General features: G+C 38.9%; 1 protein-coding gene across 1 annotated transcript in view; it reads left to right on the forward strand.

Moving 5' to 3' along the window:
- AVEN (apoptosis and caspase activation inhibitor) overlaps nt 1-25190 on the forward strand; it is a 144771-nt gene that overhangs the window by 115044 nt on the left and 4537 nt on the right. Inside the window, exon 4 of the mRNA XM_088796940.1 lies at nt 19749-19819. Within this exon, the coding sequence (XP_088653066.1) occupies nt 19749-19819 (71 nt within the window). The remainder of the gene's footprint in view (nt 1-19748; nt 19820-25190) is intronic.

Consider the following 25190-nt stretch of genomic DNA (forward strand, 5'->3'; position numbering starts at 1 on the left):
TTAATGGGATGAGAAGACAAATTGGATGCTTATTTTTTTATTTTCCATACAGAAATATATTTTATACCCATTGGGTGAATAGGGTGAAGAAGAGGCAGAAAAACATTATTTAGGATTTATACTGGTGTGTGAAAGGGTGGCTCCAAGGGACACCATGAACGTTTTAATGAGCCTAATATTATTTTATAGTCCTTAGCTGAGCTCGTAGTGTGTGCAAAAATGAACAATAAAATCAAAACAGACTTCACAAGTCATACTGAGAGGACAATAAAAGCCAGAAGTCTGCTGGATACTAACAGAAAAGGTTTCATTGTACTGGCTTAGATTAAAAGGCCATTATTATTGGGATAATGGGATCTTAAAGCTTTTGAATTTAATATATTTACTATTTGAAGTCTTTGTAGAGCGATAGTCAAAAAAGGCCCATTTTTATAGTTTTGTGAATAGAATAGATTCTTGATGTTTCTATTTAGAACTCTGGATAATGTTCAAAATACATGGTAATTAACTATTTTCTGAAAGGTATATTTTCAAGTATATATAAATTAAAAGAATAATCTTTTTTGACTATCTGTAAGTGCATCTTACTTGAGTTACCAAAATAGGAAAAAGTAGAATTGCAAAAGTATTTTCTATAGATAATATCTTAAACTCCCCTAGATTAAAGGCATATAATAGAAAGGCCAGCTTGGCTTATAAAGTACATTTACACATAGTCTTTCAGTCCCCACACAATCCTGTAATGACCCATAGCATTAGCTGCTCTGGACTCTACTTCTCCTCAGATGTGCTAAGCATCTCAAGGCCTTTGCATGTTTCCTCCTCCTCTTGGTGCTCTTCCCCCAGAAATCTGTATGCTCCCTGCCTTCCTGCCTTCTCCGCAGACTCTTACCCTCAGAGAGGCCTTCCCTGAGCATTCCTAGTGCACAAGCAGACCTCCCCCCACCCTCCCGTCCCAGCTGTTCTTACCTGCTATGTTTCTCTGCGTGGCGCTGACCACCACTTGACACGTGACATATTTACCTGTGTAGATAGAATTTAAGCTCCAAGAGGGCACAGACCGTTTTATTCACCTGCATCTGAGACAGTGTACATATAATACGTGCGCAATGAATACTGAATCAATGTATAAAGGGATGAATGAGTTTTTACAGATGAAAAAATGAAGTTATTATCGTAAAGCGGAGCTAGAACCTAGTTCTCCCAACTCTAAATACGTCTTTTTGCTATCATATGGTTTAGTTTCCTCTTCAAGGTTGTACTGAAAAGTGCTAACATAGCAAGCCTGAGACGGCTGATCCACAGAAAGGCCTGTTTGCAAGGTTTCCCCTGAGCTGGTGTCTGGGAACTCGGAATTTGGCAGGATTCTCACCATTCCCAGGACTGATCAGAGTGGCTCACTGTACCTAAATTGTTTGTACAAACAATACAGTGTATGCGGGACACCTGCTTTCCTTCTGGGTATCTGGAATTTTGGAACAGCTAGTGCCTATGCGATCAGCCCCTCAAAAGAACCCTGGGTACCCCGTCTCTCTCTAATGAGGCTCCCTGGTAGACCATATTTTACGTGTACTGTCCTATCTCCATTCCCGGAGGAATTAAGCACAGCCGCTGTGACTCCACTAGGAGAGGACTTGGGGAGCTTGTGCCTCTGGGCTTTGCCCCGTGTACCTTTTCCTTCACCTGATCTTGCTTTGTGTTCTTTTGCTGTAATAAATCATAGCCATGAGTACAACCGTATGTTGAGTCTGATGAGTCCCCCTAGCAGATCACTGAACTTGGGGGTGATCATGGGGACCCTGACATAAAGGTGTTCCTTGGCTTCCTCTTTTGACTTGTCAGTGCATCACAAACACCCTTCCATGTTAGTCATACAGACCTGTCCTCATTCTTGTCAATGGCTGTGTCGTGTTCTGTATTAGGAATATGCTGTGAGTTACTTAACTATTCTCCTATTAATGAACATTTAGGATGTTTCTAGTCTTTCATTTTTATAAATAATGCTTGTACACATACACTGAGTTCTAAAAGTATATTCGCTTTGGTCAATTTTGAGAGGTACTGCCCAGTTATCTTTCCAAACAGGCTATTCTAATGTATGTTTCCAATAATACTATGTTAATAAGCCAGCTCTCCACATTCTTCCTAACCCTGGATGTATCATTCTTTAAAATTTTCATGTTTCATGTTATCTCTTATTGTTTAAATTTGAATTTTCTGACAACTAGCAAGTTTGAGCATCTTTTCCTGTTATCTTAATTTGTCTAATCTTGTCTTTTGTCCTCAATTCTATTCTATTGAGTGTCTTTTCTGAGTTGACTTTTAGGTGCTCTTGGTATATTAAGGATATTAACTCTTTGTCTTTATGTTGGTAATTTTTAAATATGTTTTTCTAATCTTTGTAGCATCTTTCACTTAACAGAAATTTTCAAGTTCAGGTAGTAAAATCTGTTCATCTTTTCCTTTATTGATTTTCTGAGTGTCCTGATGCCTTGCTTTGAAAAGTCCCTGTTCTAAGATAATAAAATTATTCCCTTCTGGTTTGTCTTAGTATTGTCGTTTTTTACATTTATATTTTAAATTTATCTGAAATTGTGTGTAGTAAAAAATGTGAAAACCTAATGTAAGTTTTCTTCCATTGGGATAACAAATTGCCCCACCCATTGGCTGTTATATTCTTTCCCCACTGATTTGAAATGTCATCTTCATCACATACAACGTTGTATGCCAGGGTTTCTGTCTGAAGTGTGGACTCTATTTTCCTATTCCTCTGCCAGGGCTATACTGTTTAATGACTCTATAGTCTGGCTTTTTTATTTGCTAGGGAGGGCTTATTCTTCCTTGTTATTTAAAACAATTTAGAAAAGTCTTGTTTGTTCTTATGTGTTTACTCCTGAAGATGAAACAGAGAATAGTTGATAAATACCCCCCGACCCAAAATTAGGATTGTGATTAGAATTACATTGAATATAAATATTTATTTGGGGAGAATTGACATTTTTACGGTTGTGAGATTTCATCCAGGAATGTTATATTTTTCCATTTATACCTTTTCCTTATCTTTCATTACTCCTTCCTCAAATTTTATGCTCTAGTAACACTAAACTGCATGCAGGTACCCACAATATCTGCACCTTCTCACTTGCTGATTTCGGCTTTGCCTTTAATTGCAATCTCCTAGCTTTTTGCCTGGCCAACTCCTTGTCATTCTTTAGGTCAGGCATCACCTCTTCTAGGAACCTTTGTCTGACAGTGCCCCAACCTGAGTTATTTATCCCCTGGACAACCCCCCCCCACACACACACACACTATGCTCCCATAAGACGTGTGTTCATCATTGTATGTTCTGTAAGTGCTTATTTATATAACAGTGAACTCATCACGGGCCCATATAATTTCATACTTCCAGCACTTAATACAGTCTGATTGTTAGTATATTTTTGTTAAATGAGTAAACAAGAATCCTTCCTTAAAGTTTTACCATTTTCTTCATATAGGTCTTAACATTTCATAAGTTTTTGTTTTGCTGCCGTGAAGGGGTTCTCTCGGCCCCCAACCATTGTCTACTGTCTACTTGTTTATTGATAGCATGTGGAAAAGTCATTGATTTTTTTCCCCCCATTTATCTGTAATCAGCCCTCTACTGAATTTCTCTAGTGTTTCAGGTAGATTCCCTTGTCTGGCGTTAAATACTTGATATTATAGCTTGGGAAGAGGTAGCTGGAAGTGACTTAGATAAGTTTTAAAAAATTCTGTACTTAAAAAATGCTTTCCTATTAAAGGAAGATGAGGTATGTTATTATAGAAGATATTTTAATTTTCCTGTGTATTAAATCAATTAAGTATTATCTAAGTAAGAAGTAAACTAAATTCAGATTTTGTTACCTTATACTATGTGAGGTTCCCCCTCACCACCAGCAAATGTGAGCCAAATGATCAAATACCGTTAAAAACACATAGTTGTGAGGCAAATTTGGTTACTAATGAGTTATACAGATGAACAAGGTGAACACAAGGTTGATTTGGTCATTGGAACATCCTGACACACTGATAGGTGAATTTTGCGATTGTCTTTCCCTCTTACTCCAGAATAAATTTTTTTGTGATGAAAAATTATGTACTGCTATTTGGTGTAGAATTATTTCTAAGTAAAAGAAATTTAATATTCAGTGTTTATGATTTTCCTTTTATCTTAATAAAGGAACAATTTATAATGGGATTTTTGAAATTCGTTTCAGGTGTACAAAACCATGTAATAGTTAGACATTTACATCCTTCACAAAGTGATAACCCCCTCCCCCATTCTTCTACCCTTCGACATATATATCTGTTACAATTCCATTGGCTCTATTCCCTATGCTGTACTCCACATCCTGTGACAATATATATATATATTAAATTATAGTTGACATTCATTGTTATTGAGCTTCAGCTTCAGGTGTACACTGCAGTGGTCAGGCATCTATACTGTCCATGAAGTGGTCTCCCTAATAAGACAAGTGTCCATCTGACACCCTACAAAATCTTTACAACACTATTGATTGTATTCCCCAAACTGTGTTTTGTATCCCTGTGGCAATCAAGAGTTATAGAGAAAAACTGAGGGTTGCTAGATGGGAGGGAGTGGAGATGAGGGAGAAGGTGAGGAATTTTTTTTTAACATCAAACTCTGAAAAATACTTCGACTGCCTTAGAACAATGGCAGTTCTTTCTATAGTCCTCATAATTTAGGCTAGCACTTGATGTTTGGCAATAGATTACTGGTTTTTAGAAGGCAGTTAATTTCTCAGGTAAATTTCAACCTTAATCATCTTAATTCACTTTCATTCAAGATTACGGGTGAAATTTTTTATAGTAAAAAGCAAATGTGAGCTTTCAAACAGTCAATCACAACATGCAGCTGTTACTCTTTCTATAGTGCCATGGCAAAAGGATTTTTTCTTTGCTATGATTACTTTCCAAAACTGGTACAGGGAACTCAGCCAGAGTCTTAGATGAATTAAGTGACATTTTTGGGAGAGACTTGGCATGACTTGGTTTTGGCGGGGGAGTGTCACAGAATATCTTAGGACGGAGCAGTGTCATAGTTTCTACATACTGTTTGCTTGGTGATTTTGTTAACAGCAACTAAATACTAGTAAACATTTGCTCCCTGCCAGTGACTGTGTTAGAGCAGTGTATGTGCATAGCTCATTTACTCCTCACAATACTACAAAGCTAGGAACTGTTATTGTCCCCATTTGACAGAAAGGAAATGGAGGCCCAGGAAGTTCAAGCAACTTTCTTAAAGACATACAGCTACTAAACAGTGGGGCCAGGATTCAAACTCAGATCGTCTGACTTCAGAGCCTGATCATTCAACCACCGTAAAAGCACAAGTGTGTTCTTGTACTTTGATTTGCCAAAATAAATATCCCTACATTAAAACCCCAATGTTTCTCCAGTGGCTCACTTTACTTCTTTCCTCTCTTTCTCCCCTCTCCTCCTTTTTGGAAAATTAGATCTGAGGATCTGATTAGGTATCCTTCAGACTGGTCTCATTTTCCCCTTGGCACCCTTATTATGTTTGAGAAAACCCAGGTTTTCACCTTTAAAAGGGTCATTGAATAGTCACTGACATAGTATAGTGTCACTGAATCTGGCAGGTAAACCTTTGTTATTTCTTTAAAGCATTATAAAATAAAAAATGGACCTTAAAATCTTAGATGTATACTTTGTGAATTTCCGTTTATATCCATGTGGTACATGTCCAGTTACCACATCCCTTGTCAGGAGTTGTTGGCATTATATGATTACTGGATGTGGCACTATTGAGTCAGATGCGACTGATGCTAGCAGTGTTCATGAAAGACCTGTCTAAGGCTGAAAATTTGTTCTGATGCCTGTGGATTCTTGCCTGGTACTGGGTGGCAGCATCAGTTGAGAGTGAGCTCTGGGATTTGATTCGTAGTCTTGGGACAGAGCATACATGTCATCTTGGATCTTGCTTGTCCAAGATCATGTGGCCTTTCGTCACACACACACACACACACACACACACACACACACACACGAGGTTCATAGTCCTTGATGAGTATTGCTGCTTAGAGAACTTCAGGAAGTCTAAATATGAGATCTCTCCCTTTACATCAATGGCCCTCGACATAATGCTGATCTCTGTCATTTTATCTTGGTATCCACTTCATGGCCATTTTTCCTTCACGTAAATGGCTAGTATATATTTTGATGTAGTTTATGAGTATTCGTTGCTTATGAGTAAGTACAGCACTATGAAGCCAGTCTACTTTGGTCTTCATCCCATCTGATCACAGGCCCCGCATCCAACCCAAGAAAAGGGAAAAATTAACCATGTTTATATGAGTTATCAGAAAAATTTAAAGTTAAAAGTAATAACATGTGTAAACTACATAATCAGTCTTTCTCTAGAGACACTAAGTTATCTTGGAGTACTATACATCTATAAATAGAATTATCAGTTTTTGAATGTCACAACTGTTTAAAAAAAAGAAAAAAGAATCTACTTCCCATTTGGTCGGAGGATGGACCTCTCCAGAAAAGAAACCAAAGGAAAGCAATGCCAGAACTTATTACATTTAAACAGTTTTAAATATAGTATATTGGGTTTAGAAACATTGACATTTCAAGTAGCTATTTTTTCCTCATTCCCCACCAGAAAAGAGAAAACCTTAGCATCCTCTTCTGAAAAGTGGTGATGAAAATTGAAATTTTATTTTGTAACAAAATACCACTTTACAGTTCAATTATAATTCTGACATAAAGACTGCTTTAGCAACCTTACATCTTCACAATGACAGCTTAATATGTATCATTCACTAAAATGTAAGTTGAGGACACAAAAGAATGCTTTGTACGGTTCATTGGAAATATACCTGTGGAGTAGTAGGTGTTTTAGGGTCCCCTCCCTTAGTGCTGGGAGCCCTGGATGAGTGGGAGAAAAGAAGGCTGTCCATTTGCCGTATTCAGCAAAAAAAATGAATGGACCTTGTAGACACTGGATTGTGTGGTGGACCTGTGTGTGGTGGGAACATAGACTGTTTCTTTTCCTTCAGCTTGTGAACTCTGCAGGGGCAAGAGTCCTGCCATTCCATAGCCCCACCAAGCAGCCAGCACAGAGCATGTGCTGAAGAACCTCAGAAGTCTTATAATTCCCCGTGTAGAAATCTCAATTTAATGCACCATTTTTTTGAAATTTGCTAGAACAGAATTCTTCTGGTTTTACCCCAGGCATGAATCTGCTTCTCTTTGTATTCCAGTTCTAAATTACCAAGATGGAAAAGTAGCATGGAAGGGGACTGTTATCTCTTCCACTTGCTACTCCTTTTCCTTGGAAAACAAAATGGGTTCAAAACTGGATACAAGTGCACAACCATTTCCTTGGGTGATCGTGATCTAATCTGTTCTCATCTGAAAAAATTTGTCAATTAGTGTCCTCGATTTTGTATGATGTCATCATTGATGAAGGTTGTGCATTATCATCAATCACTTCACTTTTTTAAAAACTTTATTATAATTTAAGCTTATTTTCATTTCACTGTTAAGTGATATTACTGATGAGCAACTTTAGGAGCTACTCATTTCCTAAAAATTTCAGGCAAACAGTAGGTCTGGGATACTTTCCTCCTCTCCAGATAACTCTTAAAGCTAATATTATACTTTTATCTAAAATTGGATTCTGTCCCTATACATTTCCATTAATTTTCTCTGATTTAAAAAGCATTCATCCAAAAAATTGAATTTCGATCTGATCAAGCCTCTACTTCTAACTACCAGCTTATAGGAAACACTAGAAATAACAGATTAGACAATAAGAGAGTACAAATCAGCAAAATCCAGGGAGTGAAAAAGCCAACAGGTTAAATGATCTGGTTTCCTCAACAAATAAACTATGACTACTAAAGAGATATAAGAGGCACATCAACTAAATGCATTGTGGAGAATTTATTTTGGATTATGATTTGAATACACCAACTATAAAAAAGCAAACAATTCTCCCTATGCCCAAGAGAAACCTAAAACATGTTGTGGGGATATTTAAATATCTGCATATTTGATAATATTAATTTATTTTTTAATTACTGCATTTTTTTACATATGATAATGTAGTATTAAAAAGAGACCTTATACTTTAGAAGTATATACCAAATTTTTTTTTAAAGCATACTATTTGCTTTACAGAAGCTCCAGATGGGATTAAATTTGCAGAGGTGAGTGCTTAAAACAAATTAGGACCTTAACTTGCTGAATTCTGCCCAATGACGTCTCCTGGAAACACAGTAAACATGAAATGGAACAAAGCTTTTTAAATTATGTGAAAAATTATGGCTAAAACTTGTCACATGGAATTTGGTAAACAGATTCCACTGGCACATTGCCTCACCAAAGTTTCTCATATAGTGGTGGCAAAAAGATTGAGAAGATAATTCTTCCTTTAAAATAAAAACAAACCCAACATTCATTACCCTCCCACTACTCCTAAAACATGAGAGATACTCCAATGATTTAGAAGTGGTACTCTGAAAGTTCACTTGGGAAAACTCTACTCTGAGCCTCGAAACCTTGAAAAAAAAAATGTGCTGCTTTTACAATACCCATGAAAAGCAACATATTTATTTTGAGTCTACAATAAAACACGAACATCATTATCAAATTGGAAACACTTGAGAGTTAGCATTCAACCAACAGATGTTTATAGGAAATCCACTGACGGAGAGAATCCATTTAACAAAAAGTGTATTCTGAAAGTTTTAAGTAAAGCTTTTGGAAATTCAGTTACATTTTAAATATGTCAAGGAATCTCAGTGTCTAAATGAATCTGCTCATGAATCCTTTGGTAAAATCAGAAAGCTATTGTTCAGTTTATCAAGTTACTGTCTTATAACTTTGTTTTTGTATATTAGAATTTCTTAAAACTCTCCACTCTCTGTCCTTTAGATGTGAAACTTTAGAATGGAAACTAGATAAAAGAAACTTTAGATAAAAGAAAGCTAAGCTGATATTTGTGGATCTAACATAGTTCTGGAAATATAGGCCTTTTATAAAACTGTTCACATGACCATGCACTTAATACCATAGCTGACCTATAGAACTGGATATTTTGGAGCAGGTTACCTGTGGCAAGTCAGTGCTATGTTGGCAGTAAGTGAGGTAATGTTTAGTTTCGGCTTTCTCTTACATGCGGTAGAAATCAAGTATATGTTATAAATGTCTCTAAAAGGAAAAATATATAATAATATTAAAATAGTTTCTTCTGACTGAACCACTTGTTGATTTTTCCAAAACTTGATACTGTACATTCTTAGTGCTATTAGGTATGTATGTAATGTCTATAGTTTTTTAACTGAAAGTTTTAAATATTTCATTTGGTCAGGGCTCTTTAAGCTCATTTTCATTTGCTTTGTTTCAACTAACTGTAGTTATTTTATTTATTCCCGTATTGACATTCTAAGCCTGCTGTAGTGACATGTACATTAATAATGAATCAAATATTTGTTAAAAAAAAAAAAGCCAAGCCCACGCTAAGGCATCTGTAACTAAGCAGAATCAACATCCTGACTACTGACATTCTCAAACAGATCTACCAAATGGAAGGCAACTTGTGCCTTTCCAATAAAAGCAATACATATCATTCATATAAATAATGCTGGGACCGAAAAGGTGCTCATTAAAATGTGTTTGGTAATAACAAATGCTGATTCTTCCAAATGTGCTGTTTGCATTTCTGCTTCATTGTACTGCACTTAACCATTGAACACTTGTAGCATCAAAATATATACTGGCCATCTAGGTGAAGAAAAAAAGAACCATGAGGTGGATACCAGAGTAAAATGGCAGACCTGGAAAGGCTGGAAGTTAAATGTGGTCAAAACATAGGCCAAGGTTCTATTTAGGGGTTGGATCAGGAAAGGTGCAATAACTGTGGTCTTAACAGCTAAAGTCTAGGAGACATGGCTCAGTAGCCAACACCAGACACTGGGGTTTTCATCTGTGGGCAACTCTGACTAGAAGCGGAGAACCAGGAGGCTGAATGGGAACTCTCTGCTAATTTTGAAAGAGGCGACAGGAATCCATCGTGTTATTGGGTAAGGTGTATGCTTCTCCCCAGTTCCATCCTGTCTCTCACTGCGTTTCCTTTCCCATCTACCACTGACCGACCTGAAGTTCTGTTGCTTTCCAGATCAGCAACTCTGGATATTCATCAGGGAAGTGGCATGTTCTTAGGCATGGAGGTTTTTCTATGCCCAGACTTTTTTGTAGTGGTCCCATGAGATTTTTCCCTGAGCTAATTACCAGTCAGGATAGCTTCCTAAATTCCATAACTTCATATTTGGATATCAACAATGGCTTGGGAGCATGGCATATAGCCCCAGTAACATTTTTTTAAAAGAACTATCCATTAACCTATGCAGACAAAAAGAACTTTTGAATCTTTTGCCCTCTATCTTTTGAAGGTGACAATTTGACAGGCCCCGCTATTTTATTTTTCACTGTTTTATGTGGTCTTGTTTAAGCTGTAAACTGTTTGGGGATGGTCATCACTTGAGAATTAGCGTGTGTTTGGGTCCTCATGTCCAATGTGTCTAACAGATAAGAAGTAGGCCTAGCTGAGTTTCACTAAGCCTGGCAATTATTGCGGAATACTGTGTTACGCAGTGAAAGTTGATAACTGGATGAAGAGCTGAGTGGCGTAAAGAATATGACCCAGATTTCTCTTCAGTCTCGTCTTGCCTCTTCACCCCTCACCGTACTTGAGCCATACTGGCCCTCCCTCTGCTCCTCGAGTCGCCAAACTCCCTTCTACCTTGAGACCTCTGCTGGTGCAGTTCTTCTAGGGACACACTGCCTACCAAGCTCATTCTAGGCAGACTCAAGAGCTAGAATTAAGAGTTTCACAAAGAAAAGCAAGGGTCTGGGACTTGCAATTCATCAAAACAAACTTCCTCAGGTTCTGTGTTGCCGGCATGAGTTGCCCTAAATGAAGTATAATGACTCATGGTTTCCTCTCTTTAGCTTGGGTACCACCAGTGCTTGCTAGCGACGCTCAGTTGGAGTGCTTATAAGCAGTGAATTCTATTAGGAAAATCCTTATGTGATTTTCAAAAGAGGCTTCACAGAATCTTAGGAATGAGAGGAGAAGCTGAAGGAAGAGCTGTCAGCAGTGAAAGGTGTGGCTATGAGTTTGCGTTTTATACTAAGACGGTGTGAATTATCAGGTGACTTCAGTGAACTGAGCTGAGGTGCAGTAAGAAAAGAGATAAGTAAAAAATAATAGGTAAGACTTGTAAATTATTTTATTTATGAGAATCTGGCATACATTTAGCCAGTAACAACAGATTGAAAGCACACCCATATTCCTGATAGAAAGGGGTTCAGGCATTTTCTTTAGACACCCCCACAGTACTCTCTGAGGGCGTGGTTTGAGCAATTTTTTTCATTATGGGATTATAGTATTTGGAGATTTTAATTGTTTAACATTAACCTTGATGCAGAACTTTTAATTGCAAGAAGAAAATTGGGCAGATTAAGGTGGAAAATACCATTTTTGAGAGATATAAGCAGTAATAGGGGTAGACTGACTTTCAAAAGTACTCAGTGTAGAAAAGAAAATCAAATGATAAGGAGGAATGGATGGCAGGCCAGGAAATTCAGGCAAAGTTTTATTCTGCTGGGAGACCAAGGTGCTGAATTTCACAGTGATTTTTGGAAAGGAGAGAGTCATTGTATTAGTAGGACTCTGCTTTGTCTGTACTACTGTGAACCTGAGCATCATCCTACAGATACCAGGCTATTTTCCAGATAATGGTGGTTTGGCATTGATATAGCTTTACTTTCTCATCTGCTGCTTCTGAAAGTGAATTGTAAATCATTGCGAGATTGCTGATGGGGTTAGAGGGCAGTCCACTTCCGGTATTAGACCTGGAAGCTTTGATTATTTGTATGGTCGTTTTCACCAACTGGGGTAACCAACAAAGTCAATGTTTTGGGTGTCAGATAGGTTATAAATAAAATACAAAGAAGCTATTAGGTAGGCTAAATATTTTTTAAATGTAAATTAGCACCGTGAATGTATCATTATGTCTGGATGTATGTATAAAACAAGAAAGAGTGAATGCAATCCCCTCTAAAGCTTTGGGGAAGACATTTAAATTTCCTTTAAATCTTATGTTTTTCTATTTCTTGTAGTTTCCTCCTGTCTTGTTCAACTCAGAATCTAAGAGCAGGGAGAACAGGGACTGTGTTCTGTTTATATTATTAGCACCCAGTGTTTGGCACAGAGTTGTGCTGAAATACTGGGGCTGCCAAAAAAATGTATGCAAGTGGACACTTTAGTCAACGTTGCTCAAGTAGTAGGTCGCCGTAATCAGAAGTGTCTGGACACTGGTGGTAACCACTTTGAGCACCTCTTGTAATTGCAGAAGTCAAACGTGACTTGTATTCATTGTTTTTACATTTGTAATCGTTTTTTCCTTTCTTAAAATGTGTATACATTTTTTTGGCACCCTCTGTATGTATGAAAGAAAGAAAAAAATTGGTAAGTGGATTGTTATTCTTAAAGTCATTATTGTTTAACTTCATATTATGCCCATTTTCTATGAGAAACGTACTAAACAGTATTTATTTTGGTAAAAATGTCTTGTGTTGTGTTGGAAACTAGAATTTTATCCCACACTTACCTCATATCAGAATTGGAAAAAAAAAGTTGAAAGGCATGTATTCTCTGAAATAAATTTTAATTACAATTTGAGAAGTTTGGATGTTACAAGTAATTCATTAAAATACTTGGAGAGAATTCATACTTCAGTGAGCGCAGTCACTACACTTGAAGCTGACCCTTATTAACTTAAGTAGGACCTTCTCATAATTTGTCACAGAGAGTTGTTGCTTACCCACCCCATATTTATTCTCCTTTTTCTCCTCGAACTGCTGATTCTTAGCTGAGCACATGGCCACATGAGAAGAAATTAAATATCTTGCATTCCTGTGGCTTGGTGAAATGATCTGGTACAGTTCTGGCCAAAAGAGAAATAAGTGGAAATGTTCTATGGTAGTTTGTGGGAAAACTGCACAGACAGATGGTGCATGCCTTTTGCCCCTTTTTCTTCATCTCTTCTTCCATCTTGCTGTCTGGAATTTTGATGGGGTGTCAGGAGCTCTGGTGTCATCTCGGACCAGGACAAGTTCAGTCTACAGGACAAGAAGGGCCTCCATAGGAATGGCAGATCAATGAACCGGAAGGAGCCTGGACCACCATACTAAGCTTTGACCACCTAAGTCTCGATTTCAGTTAGTTGACAGAGATATAATCTTTTATCTTGCTTAAGACATAATTTTTCAGGTCTACGTTACATGCAGCCAGGAATAGGAGCTAATCCTAACTGACACACTATTTTACTTCAGACCAACTCTACAGTTTTATGACTTCATTATCCATCAGAGGATTGATCTTATATTCTCATTTATTCACCCTAATGACCTACTCTCATCTTGCACTTCTGTGCCAGGGTTTGATGTTGGCCTTGTTTCTGAAAGTAATTGATTTGAGAAATTTTACCAGATTGTGTACGGTGGCACCGGGTTAACAGAATATTCACCAATTATTCTGGGGAAAACAGCTAAATTCTAAATTCCAGAATGTCAGCATCATCCATCTCTCATAAAGGCTAGAATGCTTTTATGGTACCTGAGTGTGTCTGTCTTTTCCTTCTATATAGTCCCCTGGGGAATTACATAGGAGCAACTTTTTAGGGGCATTGGGAAGATAGGCCCATCCTATTATGTAGTGATCCATGTGGATATTTGATGTTCAGGGACTTTGGGGGCCCCACACCTGGTGAGAAAGTTAATTATAAGTCACTGTTGAGCAGCAGGATAGATTTTTCTTACCTCTCTTGTTCTTTGGCTCAACCTAACTTTTTTTGTTCATCACTGTAGTGGCTTGTGTAGTCTTCCTTACAAAGTGCTAGTTGTTGCTTCGTTTTAGGGTAAATATGGAAGTGCTTGATGTAGAAAGGATCATCCATGGAAGCGAGAAATTGGCGGTGGCAAGGATTTTTTTGTGTCCTGTCGGCTGAACTGTGGATCATCTCTGCGTGATCTGTGTCAGCCAGTGGACTTAGGATTCACCTTGACCTTCCACATATGCCATCTCTCATAGATGAGGATAGAGAAGTTTAGAGAGAAGACAGGATATGGTTCATTTTCTATAGTAGCCATTGTGGTGACTACTGGGCATATTCTTTTTTTATGAAGATTATGAAGTTGTCAATCTATAGAGTTTGTCTGTGATTTCCCAGAGACATGTTGACCTGGGTGAGGGCATCTTCTAAGGATTGTGGGGGAGATAAAGGAAGTTGATCATTATAAAGAAGAGCCAGGAAAATGGAGCTTAAAATGAAATACTCATCCGGAACTAGTGATACATTGATTTCTAAAAGGACTCACCACAAGGGTCTGGGCCAATTTAATGCAAAAGAGATCCAAATACCTAGGATGGACGTCAGTTATGGGAATTGCCACCAAATTATTGGAACTGGCTATTATTAGGTTTGGACACATTTTCCACCTTTTATACTTACTCATCATATGCACCTAAAATCTGTATTGTCAAAACTAAAGTCTTTGCCCAGATAAAGATTATTCCTCGTAACCTGAACTTCCACTGGAGAGCTTTGGTTGTTAAGGGCTTTTGCTTGGCTGCAAGTTCTCTTTTGCTGATGGGGCTGAGGGGGTAAGCTTAAAATTCAAAGCTATGTTATCTCTGACTAGATGGAAAGCTTTTAGGAAGCATAGTACTGTGGCATTCTAACAAGTTTATAGTGTCCACTTTGTCACTAATCATAAGACATGTGTTCAACCAGTTTGAGAATTTAGGCAGAGTGAGAATCCTGGGTATTAAAAATATAGTGACAGAGGTGGTATATTTATTTCTCTGACACTATCATTATTAGACTACCTAGGATTCTATAAAAACAGTCATTTTAAAAAGTATTATGGTAGTTATTTAAAGGAACCTCTGAAGTGATCTTTTCCTAAAATGAGGACTTCTTTATTTTTGAGTTTAGATTCTCATATCTTCAAACAGTGTCAACGTATCAAGTGTTACATACCAAATGTCATAAAATGTTTATTGAGTATCTGGTTTTGTCCTAGGGAATTCAGATAGCTGAGAATCCTAGTGGAGACAGTGGAAAGCGCTTTATTAGTTATAACTATAATAAAAAATGCCAGGAACCAAGAGTTCTTGGTGTCCAGGCATTAACTCTCTATGTGGCCTTGGTCAGTTCATTGAGCCTCTTCAGACCCAAGGTTCGTCACTGTTCTATAAAGTGAGACTTAGCACGAAGGGCATCTGCGGTTCCAGCTTTGAGATCTATGGATGTTTTATGTTGACTGCCTCCTGAATGGTCCCGGCCCTCAAGAGTCTTCAGCTTTTTTCTAGATTTCCTTCTGTTAGGTTCAGTTCCGAAAGTAAAATGTGCTTGTTGTTTACAAAGGAAGATACACCTGGAAAATGTATTATGCAGAAAGGAGAAGTCTCCAGTCCTACCCTCTGAGAGATAATCTTTTTAAAAATAGGTATATAATGATCTCCACTTATTTCTGTGCATATGTTAGTATTTTTGTGATTTATATTTTGTGTGTATATATGTATATCTACATATCTTATTTATATTGTACTAAAACTTGACTTTTTTTATGTAACAGTTGAGTAATGGGTATCTTTACATGTCAATACATATAAAGCTACCTTATTTTTAAAATGGCCTCATAGGATGTCACTAACTGAATATTTGAGGTACACCAAATACACATTTTGACCAAATGGGCAAGTGCTAAATCATATTTAGCTGAAGCTAAAGCAAAATATTACTGTCATAGAATGGATGACCAGAATACAAGAAAAAAAATTGGAAATTTCAATAAAATGATTAGAATTCTATTATAAAAGTTTTTAGTAGCCAGATTTAATTTGGATAACATGCAAGCATTCTCATTTCTCACCACTGTCTGGTGTTAGATTCTTCCCGCGGTCACTATACTATATAGATTTGTGATACTAAATAAATGATGGCTTTCAGCTGAGGTGGGTATAGCAAGGTGTTGTTTGACCCGCTCAGCCAGAATAGAGGACTGCTGATGGGAATGCTTCCTCTTAGCAATTAAAGGTGTCCTCTCTAATAGTAACTAGGGAAAGACCAGGTAATCAACTGGGTAAAGACTTATCTCCTCATGAACCCCTACACTTGGAGATTTGTGTGATGATCAGGGAGTTTCATGGAGGAATCCCAGAAATTGAAGCATTATGCACATTTTGAAACAGCCTTTCTTTCTGAATATTTTCAAAAGCATACTTAAGATTGCTGCCATCCCATAATCTAACTTTGTAACATTTTTGCAGCTTTGCACAATTAGTTGATTGAAAAAAATCTGTCATGAATATTGGCTCTAGAAATGTGGCATTAGAGCAATGCAGTTGCCTTTCAAGATATAAGAAAATTGTTTCAATATCACCTATAGCTTAGCTTACATTGCAGGCACCCCAGCCTCAGCATTGTGGCTGGAATAGAATGAGACGCCTAAGACACTTCAGTTCACCACGTTTGTTCCATTGTCAACAACAGCTGGCTGTCACTGTTCTTTACTTGTTTCCATTTTATACTTCTTCAGTCGGGTTCACTGTGTTAGGGTGAGACCAGGAACTCTTTCAGCAAGTACGTAAGCAGGAGCAGAATTGAAAATACTGTTATCACAATGTATTGTGTTATTTAAGGGCTGCGCATGTCCAAATGTCTGATGTGCAAGATACAGGGGGTAGCACATTTGGTAATACCACCATCCTTGTTGTGTGTGTCCTGATATATTTTAGGAAGAAGAATTTTGGTAACTTACTGTCCAGAAGCCCTCTTGGTGCTAGAATTCATCATTTCAACAAGTGTGAACACTCTTTCATCTTCAATGAGAGGCTTAGGGGGTTGACTTTCCATAGTCGTCATTTTAACAAGCTTATTTTTCAAAATTGGCCTCTATATGCTTTATTCATTAGGGCTTTTAGATTGTGTTGTTTTAAAGTTTGATTACTGTAAACAAGATGTGTTTTAGGTATTTAATTTTCTCAAATATTTTTTCTTTTCTTTGTATTTTTTTTTTGTGTATAACTTTATTTTATGTGAGTCAAAGATGACTTTATGGATGTCACTGATTTTTAGTTTTTCCTAATCTTGATATTTTTACATTGCAAAATCACAAAATCCAAGTCTGATAACGTCAATATCTTAACCTCTGTGGATCTTTTTTTCCCTTTAGTTTTCTGTTATCTGGGTCTTATCTCTTGATATGCCTGATGGTTTTTTAATGAATTTTGGACACTGTGTATAAAAAATAATAGAGATAATTTTTGGCTATTGATAATGTCATTTTCCTCCAAATAGGATTTACTTTTGCTTCTTGTAGGCAGAATCAAAGATTGAGCTGATTCACAGCTGTGCTTCAGACTTGTGAGGGCTGACCTGTTCCTACCTCGTCCCTACTTGTAAGACGTAGTCATCAGGGGTCCCCCCGAAAGCCCTGATTGTCTGACACATCCTCATCCATGGGCTCTGAACTCCATTTTGTCTGCCCGGTGCCCTAAGGCTAGCCAGCTATAGCCCTCTGCAGTTTCTGAACCTCCCTGGTTGTTACTTTATACATAGTTTTTCAGTCTCTCAGCATGGCCTTTGGAAATTAAATGCCTCAAAGGGAAAAGCAGCTCTAAATGTTAGACTTAACTCTCTGTACTTCTCTTCTCTCTGGAACCTTTGTTCCCACTGCTGTGGTAACTCTCTAATGTCTTCAGATAGATAGATTCTTTTTTGGCCTAGTGTTCCTAGTTCTCTGCAAGGGATTAGTTTGCAATAAGCTATTTAGCCATTGTTGGCCTCTTACCTGTATTTGAAAGTGAATATTCAGATATTAAAAATAAATACGTATATCATGCCTTCTTTGCATTACTGTTATCTTATGCTGATTATATATTATAGTAATCTGTGCAATCATAGGATCATTTAGAGTATAGAAAGTTCAGGAATGCCCAAAATAATACTGAATAAGGCATTCAGCTATTTGGTCAAGTTTTAAAAAGCCTACCAGATTGATTTTTAATTTATTCATTTATTATTTCGTATATATGTTAGCTGCTCACATTTCTTATTCTTGGCTCTTTTCCTGTTTCTCTGTTAGATGTTTTTCTTCTGGTTGATTTGCAAAAGGTCTTTGTAAGAGAGATTAACTCTTGGCTAATATGTGCTACAAATGTTTATCACCAGTGAATATGGTTTGTATGACTGTTATATTTTAGGATGTATTGAGGTTTTAGTGGCCTTTCTATAGTACTTTTAAAAAATTAATGTTGCACAGATACTTATAAAGTACACACATAGAATCACAATACATACATGCACGCATACACATACCTACATCCACATACAAGACATTATTAATTATGCAGATCCTTTGTAAGTTTTGAGGGATCAAATTGATTTGTCAATGACTAAGAGTAGTGCTGTAATCCTTTTTTTGTGATAAAGAGTGTCGTTCTTGGTCCTGTTTGCCTTGAATTTGATCTTGTCAAACATTAATGTTGTATGATTCTTGTGTTTTGGAATTGGCAGGGGTGGTATAGGTTTTATCTTTAAATTTATCTTTGTCTCTTTAATTTTGAATTCTTCACTTCTTTTCTCCCTCTTTTAATTTAGAAGTAAAGAACAAATTCTGTGCTTAAATCACCCGAGAAATATCAGAAGAAGGAAGTGGGCTGTACCTGAGCTCTTGAAGTATAAATTGGATATGCTTAGGTAGACGTGTAGGTCTGACAGACCAGAGGGAAGGATTAAAAAAGAAATGAGGATAGTATGGAATAGTAAGTGTATTTGGAATATGAAAAAGGCTGACTCTGGAGCAGAAAGTCTGAAGAAATAGGAAATAAATGTAGGTTGATGAGGTAGGATGATGAAAGCTATGGCAGAGAAATAATTCTTCATTTATAAATTAGCTGCTCCTAATGCAAATAATCAGATACATACACATTTACAAAATGTGTCGAAGCTTGTTATACAGAATTGTCTTTTGTGCTTATTTATGTTGATCTTTCTGGTTCATTTTCCTTTATTCTAAGAGCTCAGAGCAGTACACTCTGATTCGCATGAACTAATCTAATGCACATTCTTTGAGTTTTATTTTGCATTTGACATTCTAACCAGGTGATTTTTGGAGTGATGGTTGAGGTTCGTAATTCCACCTCCAAGAGATGTTTTAAGTCTGTCATTATTGTGGATCAGCCTAGAACTGCTTTCCTTCAGTTCTGTTCCTCCTTTTCTGCTGTGCCCATCGCCCAAATCATAAATTTACGTTTCCTAACATACATTCGGCAGATGAAATGAAAATATGCTAACTATGGGTAGAAGGCTATGTCTGCTGGCCTGGACTGCTTAGTTGTCTCTCAAGGAGCACGTAGGATGGTGGCTTACTGAGAGCTGAATGAAACAATGAAGGCAGGTGCCAACTGTTTTTTCAGGTGCCCACCACGCACAGACCGGTATATTGATGTGGAAGCCAGGACCTCCCGCTGAAGGATGCCACTGAATTCGGGATGGTTAGCTCTTCAGAAACGACACTTTTATTCCAAAAGGGGAATATGGAGAAATGAGTGTATTTCTGTGGCTTTTGCACAAAATTGTATGTTTTTCTACTCCTAGGGGACTCCTTCTCACAGTTCCGGTTTGCAGAAGAGAAAGAGTGGTACAGTGAAGCTTCATGTCCAAAGCAGGTGAGGTGAAGGTTGTCTTGAATGTGGGTTGGTTTTTCTCAAGACTGAAGACTAACACCTTTTATATTGTTGTTCAAATAGAGTGTCAATGTGGAAAAGAGTTTAGTAATTCATGTTACCTAAATTGTTCAGAAAATTTTCAGGGAGCTTAAATTACACAGGTCCTTGAAGCTAGAGGTCACTTTTATACCTGCCCGTCTGTGTGAATTGCTCGTATAGACTGGGTTGCAAGGTAGAAAGTTTATAGTCACGATTTGGAGTGGATTACTTTGCCATTTGGCTGGCTTTCTTTTTCTCTTTCTGTGAAAACTCCCTTAGGGTTGACAATTAATTTTTCCTCCCATACTGCTTTTGGTATTGAGAAAATCCTTAACTTTATAGCTTTAAATAAGCAGATGAAATGAAAATATGCTATTTCTATTCCAGAATTAAGAGAAGAAAGCTATAAAATAAGAACAAATACCATAGAAGTCTTTCAATGACTCCATAAAACCCAAATGTTTTATGTACTTTGTATTCATGCCGTATCTTCTTCCCAAGGAGTTTTGATTCTTTTCCAAGCAGGACTTCACTAATCCTTTCCATGAGAGATGACAGGTATTCTCACCCCTTTAAAATGCACAGAATTATTGGTGGCTTGTCATATGTCTCCAATTCCAGGGCTAGAGCATACTGTCTGATACAATGATTAGATGATCTGCTCACAGCCGCAGACGCAAAGGCCAAAGGGAAGGCCTCCTCCTTATTCTGCTACCAGCTCAGCGCCCACACTGTAAACGGCTCATTTTATCTCTGGGCTGGTGTTTTGTTTAATTGTGAGGGACGTTGACTTATCATACGGACAGAGAGGGGATGTTACTGGTGAAATGACTGCCTGTCACTTTACAAAAGAGTATGATTATAATATACAAAAAGTTGGGAATTAAAAATATTTGTCTTTGCTTGAGTCTATTCGGGCATATGTCCAAGGTACAGTTTACAATTCTAGGACAAGTTGAAAACGTAAACCTAGATCATTGAGGAATATGGTAAAAGTCAAACAACTTACATTTCAACTCCTTTTGAGCCATGTTGGCTATCAGACTATTTCACTTATGCTGAGCATTTTCAATGATTCTAAGGTTCTTCATTCATCAAAACACTGAGCACCTGTTATTCACTAGATATTTCAGTAGGTGCTGCTTATTGAAAGATGAATAAGGCAGAGACCATGCTTGTTCAACACACAAGGCACCTTAAATTAGCACAGTGGCTGACACATAGCTGATCAGTAAATATTTACATAATAAATGGGAAAGAATACAGCAATCAAATAAGTGGTGTAGTAAATGAATGAACGCAATTCTGTGGGCGACAGCTATTATGGGCTGGAAGTGATTGAGAGCAGTGCCCTGGGAAAAAGGGCCTTGGTGGATGAGTGTGATTTTGGTAGGTCCTGTCCTGGGAGGACGAGACCTGAAGGGCCAGGCTGTGCTCAGCTGGGGAGTGTGGCCGGAGTGGAGTTTTCCCAGAGGAGGAGGCTTCAGGCTTCAGTCTGGGCCGGTCGGTACCAGCAGTTTGGTGTTTATTTTCTCCTGGGGGCAGTTGAGCCTGTGGGTGAGAGCATAGACTTTGGAGAGACAAACCCGAGTGGGAATCCTGGTTCTACAACGTGGGCTAACTTCTTTCCTTTTCTTGTTTTCTTATCTGTAGCATGGAACTAACAATAAAATATAAACTTGGAATTGTAACGAGGATTAAATTTCATAATAAATAGAAGCCCTATAGTGCAGTTCCTGACACACAGAAAACAGTCAAAACTAGCTCTTATGACTACTGTTATTAACAGAAGTTTTGTTTAGCACGAAAATGGAAGTGGCTAGATTTGACATCAGCAATATTGGGAAGCAGGGACTGGGAGATGAGAGGTTGGAGGAAGGGAGGATATTATGTTGGGCAGAGTCGGGGGCCTGGCAGTGTGGGGCAGTGAGGGTGGAAAGGGGGTTCCAGAAAGATGGGACTTTGGCAGAGGACGAGGTAGCGAGTGTCACTGACCAGATATGAGACATTAGGACAAGAAAGATTTGTAGTGGGGCTAAGCTTTCCAGCTTGATGACTAGGTGAGTGGTGATGCCACTAATGCTGCAAAAGAAGAGTGGAAAGAAGGCAAGTTTGATTTTGAACATTTTGAGTTGAGGTACTGGTAGGATCCATCCAAAACTGAATTCATTGCTTCCCCATCAGAACTGTCCTGTCTCAACACTCTTTCTTCTCACTTGAGAGAGAAAAAGACAGGAATTTATATATATATATATGCCTACACATTTTATTTATACATATATCATATATATATATATATATATATATATATATATATATATATATATATATATATATATAATTTCCCGTATGCTCTCCCGTCCCCATTGCAACCAGTGGCACAAGACAATAAAGACGGAGGAAAAAGTAGGAGTTGGAGTTCAATGGTGGGACGTGTTGGTCCTCACAGGGCATCCTGACGGGAGGGGACCCCGCACCATCACTTTGACTTGCCGTCATTTCTTTGTGGTTTACATGCAGGGTGAAGGGGCCACCGCCTGGCAGTCAGGGTCTCCGCTTTAGTCATGTAGGTTCACGTTACTATAGGGGGTTGGTCTCTTCGATTCATGACTGAGATTTTCACATCTTTCCTTTGGATGGTGCGGAGCCATGCGATGGGGAAAGGCTGGGAGGAGAACTTCTTCGGGTGAAATAATAGATCTATTATTTTTTTCAGTCACCTGAAACTTTGTTCATTCCATTTTTCATTTTTGTTGACATAGTGACTTATTTATTCAGTAGAGCTTCCTTGAGCAACTGCTGGGAGAGATACAGTAGTTCCCGACTGCCAGGCTCCTAAAGGTATAGCCTCCCAGGCCCACCCCCAAGAGTCCAGTTCTGAGTGTATGTTGACAAGCTTCCCAGCTTTTCCCAAAGTGTTGCCTGATTTGAGCGCTTCTGTAAAGTGTACACAAGTGGTTCCGGAGTCCCAAATGAATATGGACAGTGAGTTCTATGGCTCCTGAGAAGGTGGAATGGTCTGATTGAAGGCTACATGTTTTAGCTGCAAAGTAGAGTTTCTAGCAGGTTCTCTTCTCACCAAATAGTGTACCTTTATATAGACACTGAGACTCAGAGGCTAATTAGGTTCCTGGACAGAGAAGAACCTTCCAGATTACAGATTCTCACTACCCAGAGTTCTGTGCACTCTGATGGCACAGAAGTCGGGTGGAGGGGCTTTGTTCCAAGAGGAACAAGGCTGGCTTCCCTCTGCCAGCCTCAGCATGTACAGGAGAGAGCGCCACGGTGTGCTGGTGTCTGTCGCAGGCCAGGCTGCGTCCTCTGACCGCCAGTGACCGTCAGAGTTGGCAGGTGGATGTGGGGACTGGGCACTCCAGGCAGAAACAACCTATTAATTATTTTAAAACATGTAGCAAAAAGCTAATTCATGGTTATTATTCCAATTGAACCTATGTTAAAATTCATGCTTTACTATTATAAGCAATTCACTTCAGCTCACTTTATATCTAAGGCCTTTCGCTTTAGCCCTTTAGGAGGCAAACTAGTGACGAAAAAAGCAAAGTCTTCTTACAAAGTGGCATTTGAGCGCAGATTCTAGACTCTGGGACTTCTGCAAGGAGATGAGGAGCCATCATCGTGGTGGCTTGAAGTGTCTTGTCAGCGGTGCAATGTCCGCTGGGACTTGGGTGATGGAAGGGAATTAGAAATGGGGGCAAGGGGACACTGCAGTCTCAGACCTAACCGAATGTCTGTCATTTGGAAGGTGGCTCAGAAGCACAGCCTGGCCCTTCCCCATGTCTTTGTGCGATCTCACAAACTTCGTTGTGTATGATGTACCTTGTAGTCATGTTGCACATGATGCAAAAAAGGGCCGAGGAAGTTTGGACACTTAGCCAGACCCCAGCGTGTCTCCACAGCCCTCCTCCAGAGACCTAAGAGAGCCACAGGTGTAGGGTCGCGGCCATCGCAGAAGGAAATCCTTGCTCTTTTATTGGCTGAAAGGAGGGTGTCTACATGTGTGACTTTGCAGACTTACCTTGGCTGTGGGCAGCGTGAGATTTCTAGATTGTGATGTGGGACTTGCCCATGTGTGAAGTATCCAGGATCACACCTTTCTTATGGTTGAGAGGGTTTCTCTAAACTTGAAACCAAAGACTTAGACCTGCTGGTCTTGCTCATGGCACTTAAGGTGCTGAGGACAGAACCAAGGAAAGGACTGGACACTTACCGAATTTTCCACTTTCTTATCAAGGCTTTGTTACCCTCCATCCTGCTCCCTAAATACTATATATTTTTAGATTTAAAAGGCCAGACATGGCCTTTTTCCAGGCCACGTCTGGTGTGGCCAGCATTGCTTACCTAAGAGCTAGCTAGCTATCTCTGGAAAATTTAAGAAAGGCCGTTGAAAAGCCACATTGTTTCTTTTGATCCCCATGTAGTACGTCTGTGGGGAGTAGGGGTTAGAGTGGGTCTCAGTTTAGTTTCAGGGCTCTTCTTGAGTCCACCAGGAATGACTGACTGCCTCCTGTCATAAGCTCATCTGCCCGAGACATTCCTGCAGGGGAATCAGGATTAGACGCCATGACCCCTGGGTTTTCTTCTAATTTGAAGTCGGTGATTACAGACTAAGACGAGGTTCTAGCTGGGCCTGTGACCGCCCTTGGTAGACGAGGAGGTCAGTGATGTTTGCCTCTAACGGGAGCTCATTGTGACCCCCTTTTAGTTTGTTCCTTCTCTTGGGTGGCCAGAGCGCCTAGGCGCAGCTGTTCTACTAGTATTAAGCCATGGGATAATCTGGAATGTCTTTTCATACTGTCAGTTGGTGAGGTCATTGCATGGAGATGACTTGACTTCTGCAAGTGGGAAGGGAGTCAAGGGGAGCTTTTAGTGTTGGGCTCAGCGTGCTGCTGCCTGGACGGTAAGTTTCCGTCCGTCCTCTGCTTTCTGGTTGGAGGAGGCGCATGTGTGCACCTCGCGGGCTCCTATGGCTGTGCCTCTCAGCCCCACCTCACCTCCCAGACAGCTCCTTCGTCCTCGCCCGGAGACCGGCATCTGAATGTGAGGGAGGTGTCCACTTAGGTTTCACTGCGTGCTTATCCTTTTTTCAGTTTTGGGGGTCGTTTTCAGGTTCCTGATGTGGGGGTGACTACTGCTCTGCTGCTGCCCTGAGAGCATGAGCTGCGGCTCAAGAAGGTGCTTTTGGTTTTGCACATCTTAATGTGGAAATGACAGAAATTATAACCACATTAAGTGTGGTTTACAATCTTACTCCCAGCTGAAAATAACTCCAGGGGAATGATTTATTTAGTTACTTTCTATCGTCTTCTGCTTT

The sequence above is a fragment of the Rhinolophus sinicus genome, chromosome 3 (assembly GCF_057876585.1).
Source record: "Rhinolophus sinicus isolate RSI-liver-muscle chromosome 3, RSI-T2T, whole genome shotgun sequence".
In the NCBI taxonomy this organism is placed as follows: domain Eukaryota; kingdom Metazoa; phylum Chordata; class Mammalia; order Chiroptera; family Rhinolophidae; genus Rhinolophus; species Rhinolophus sinicus.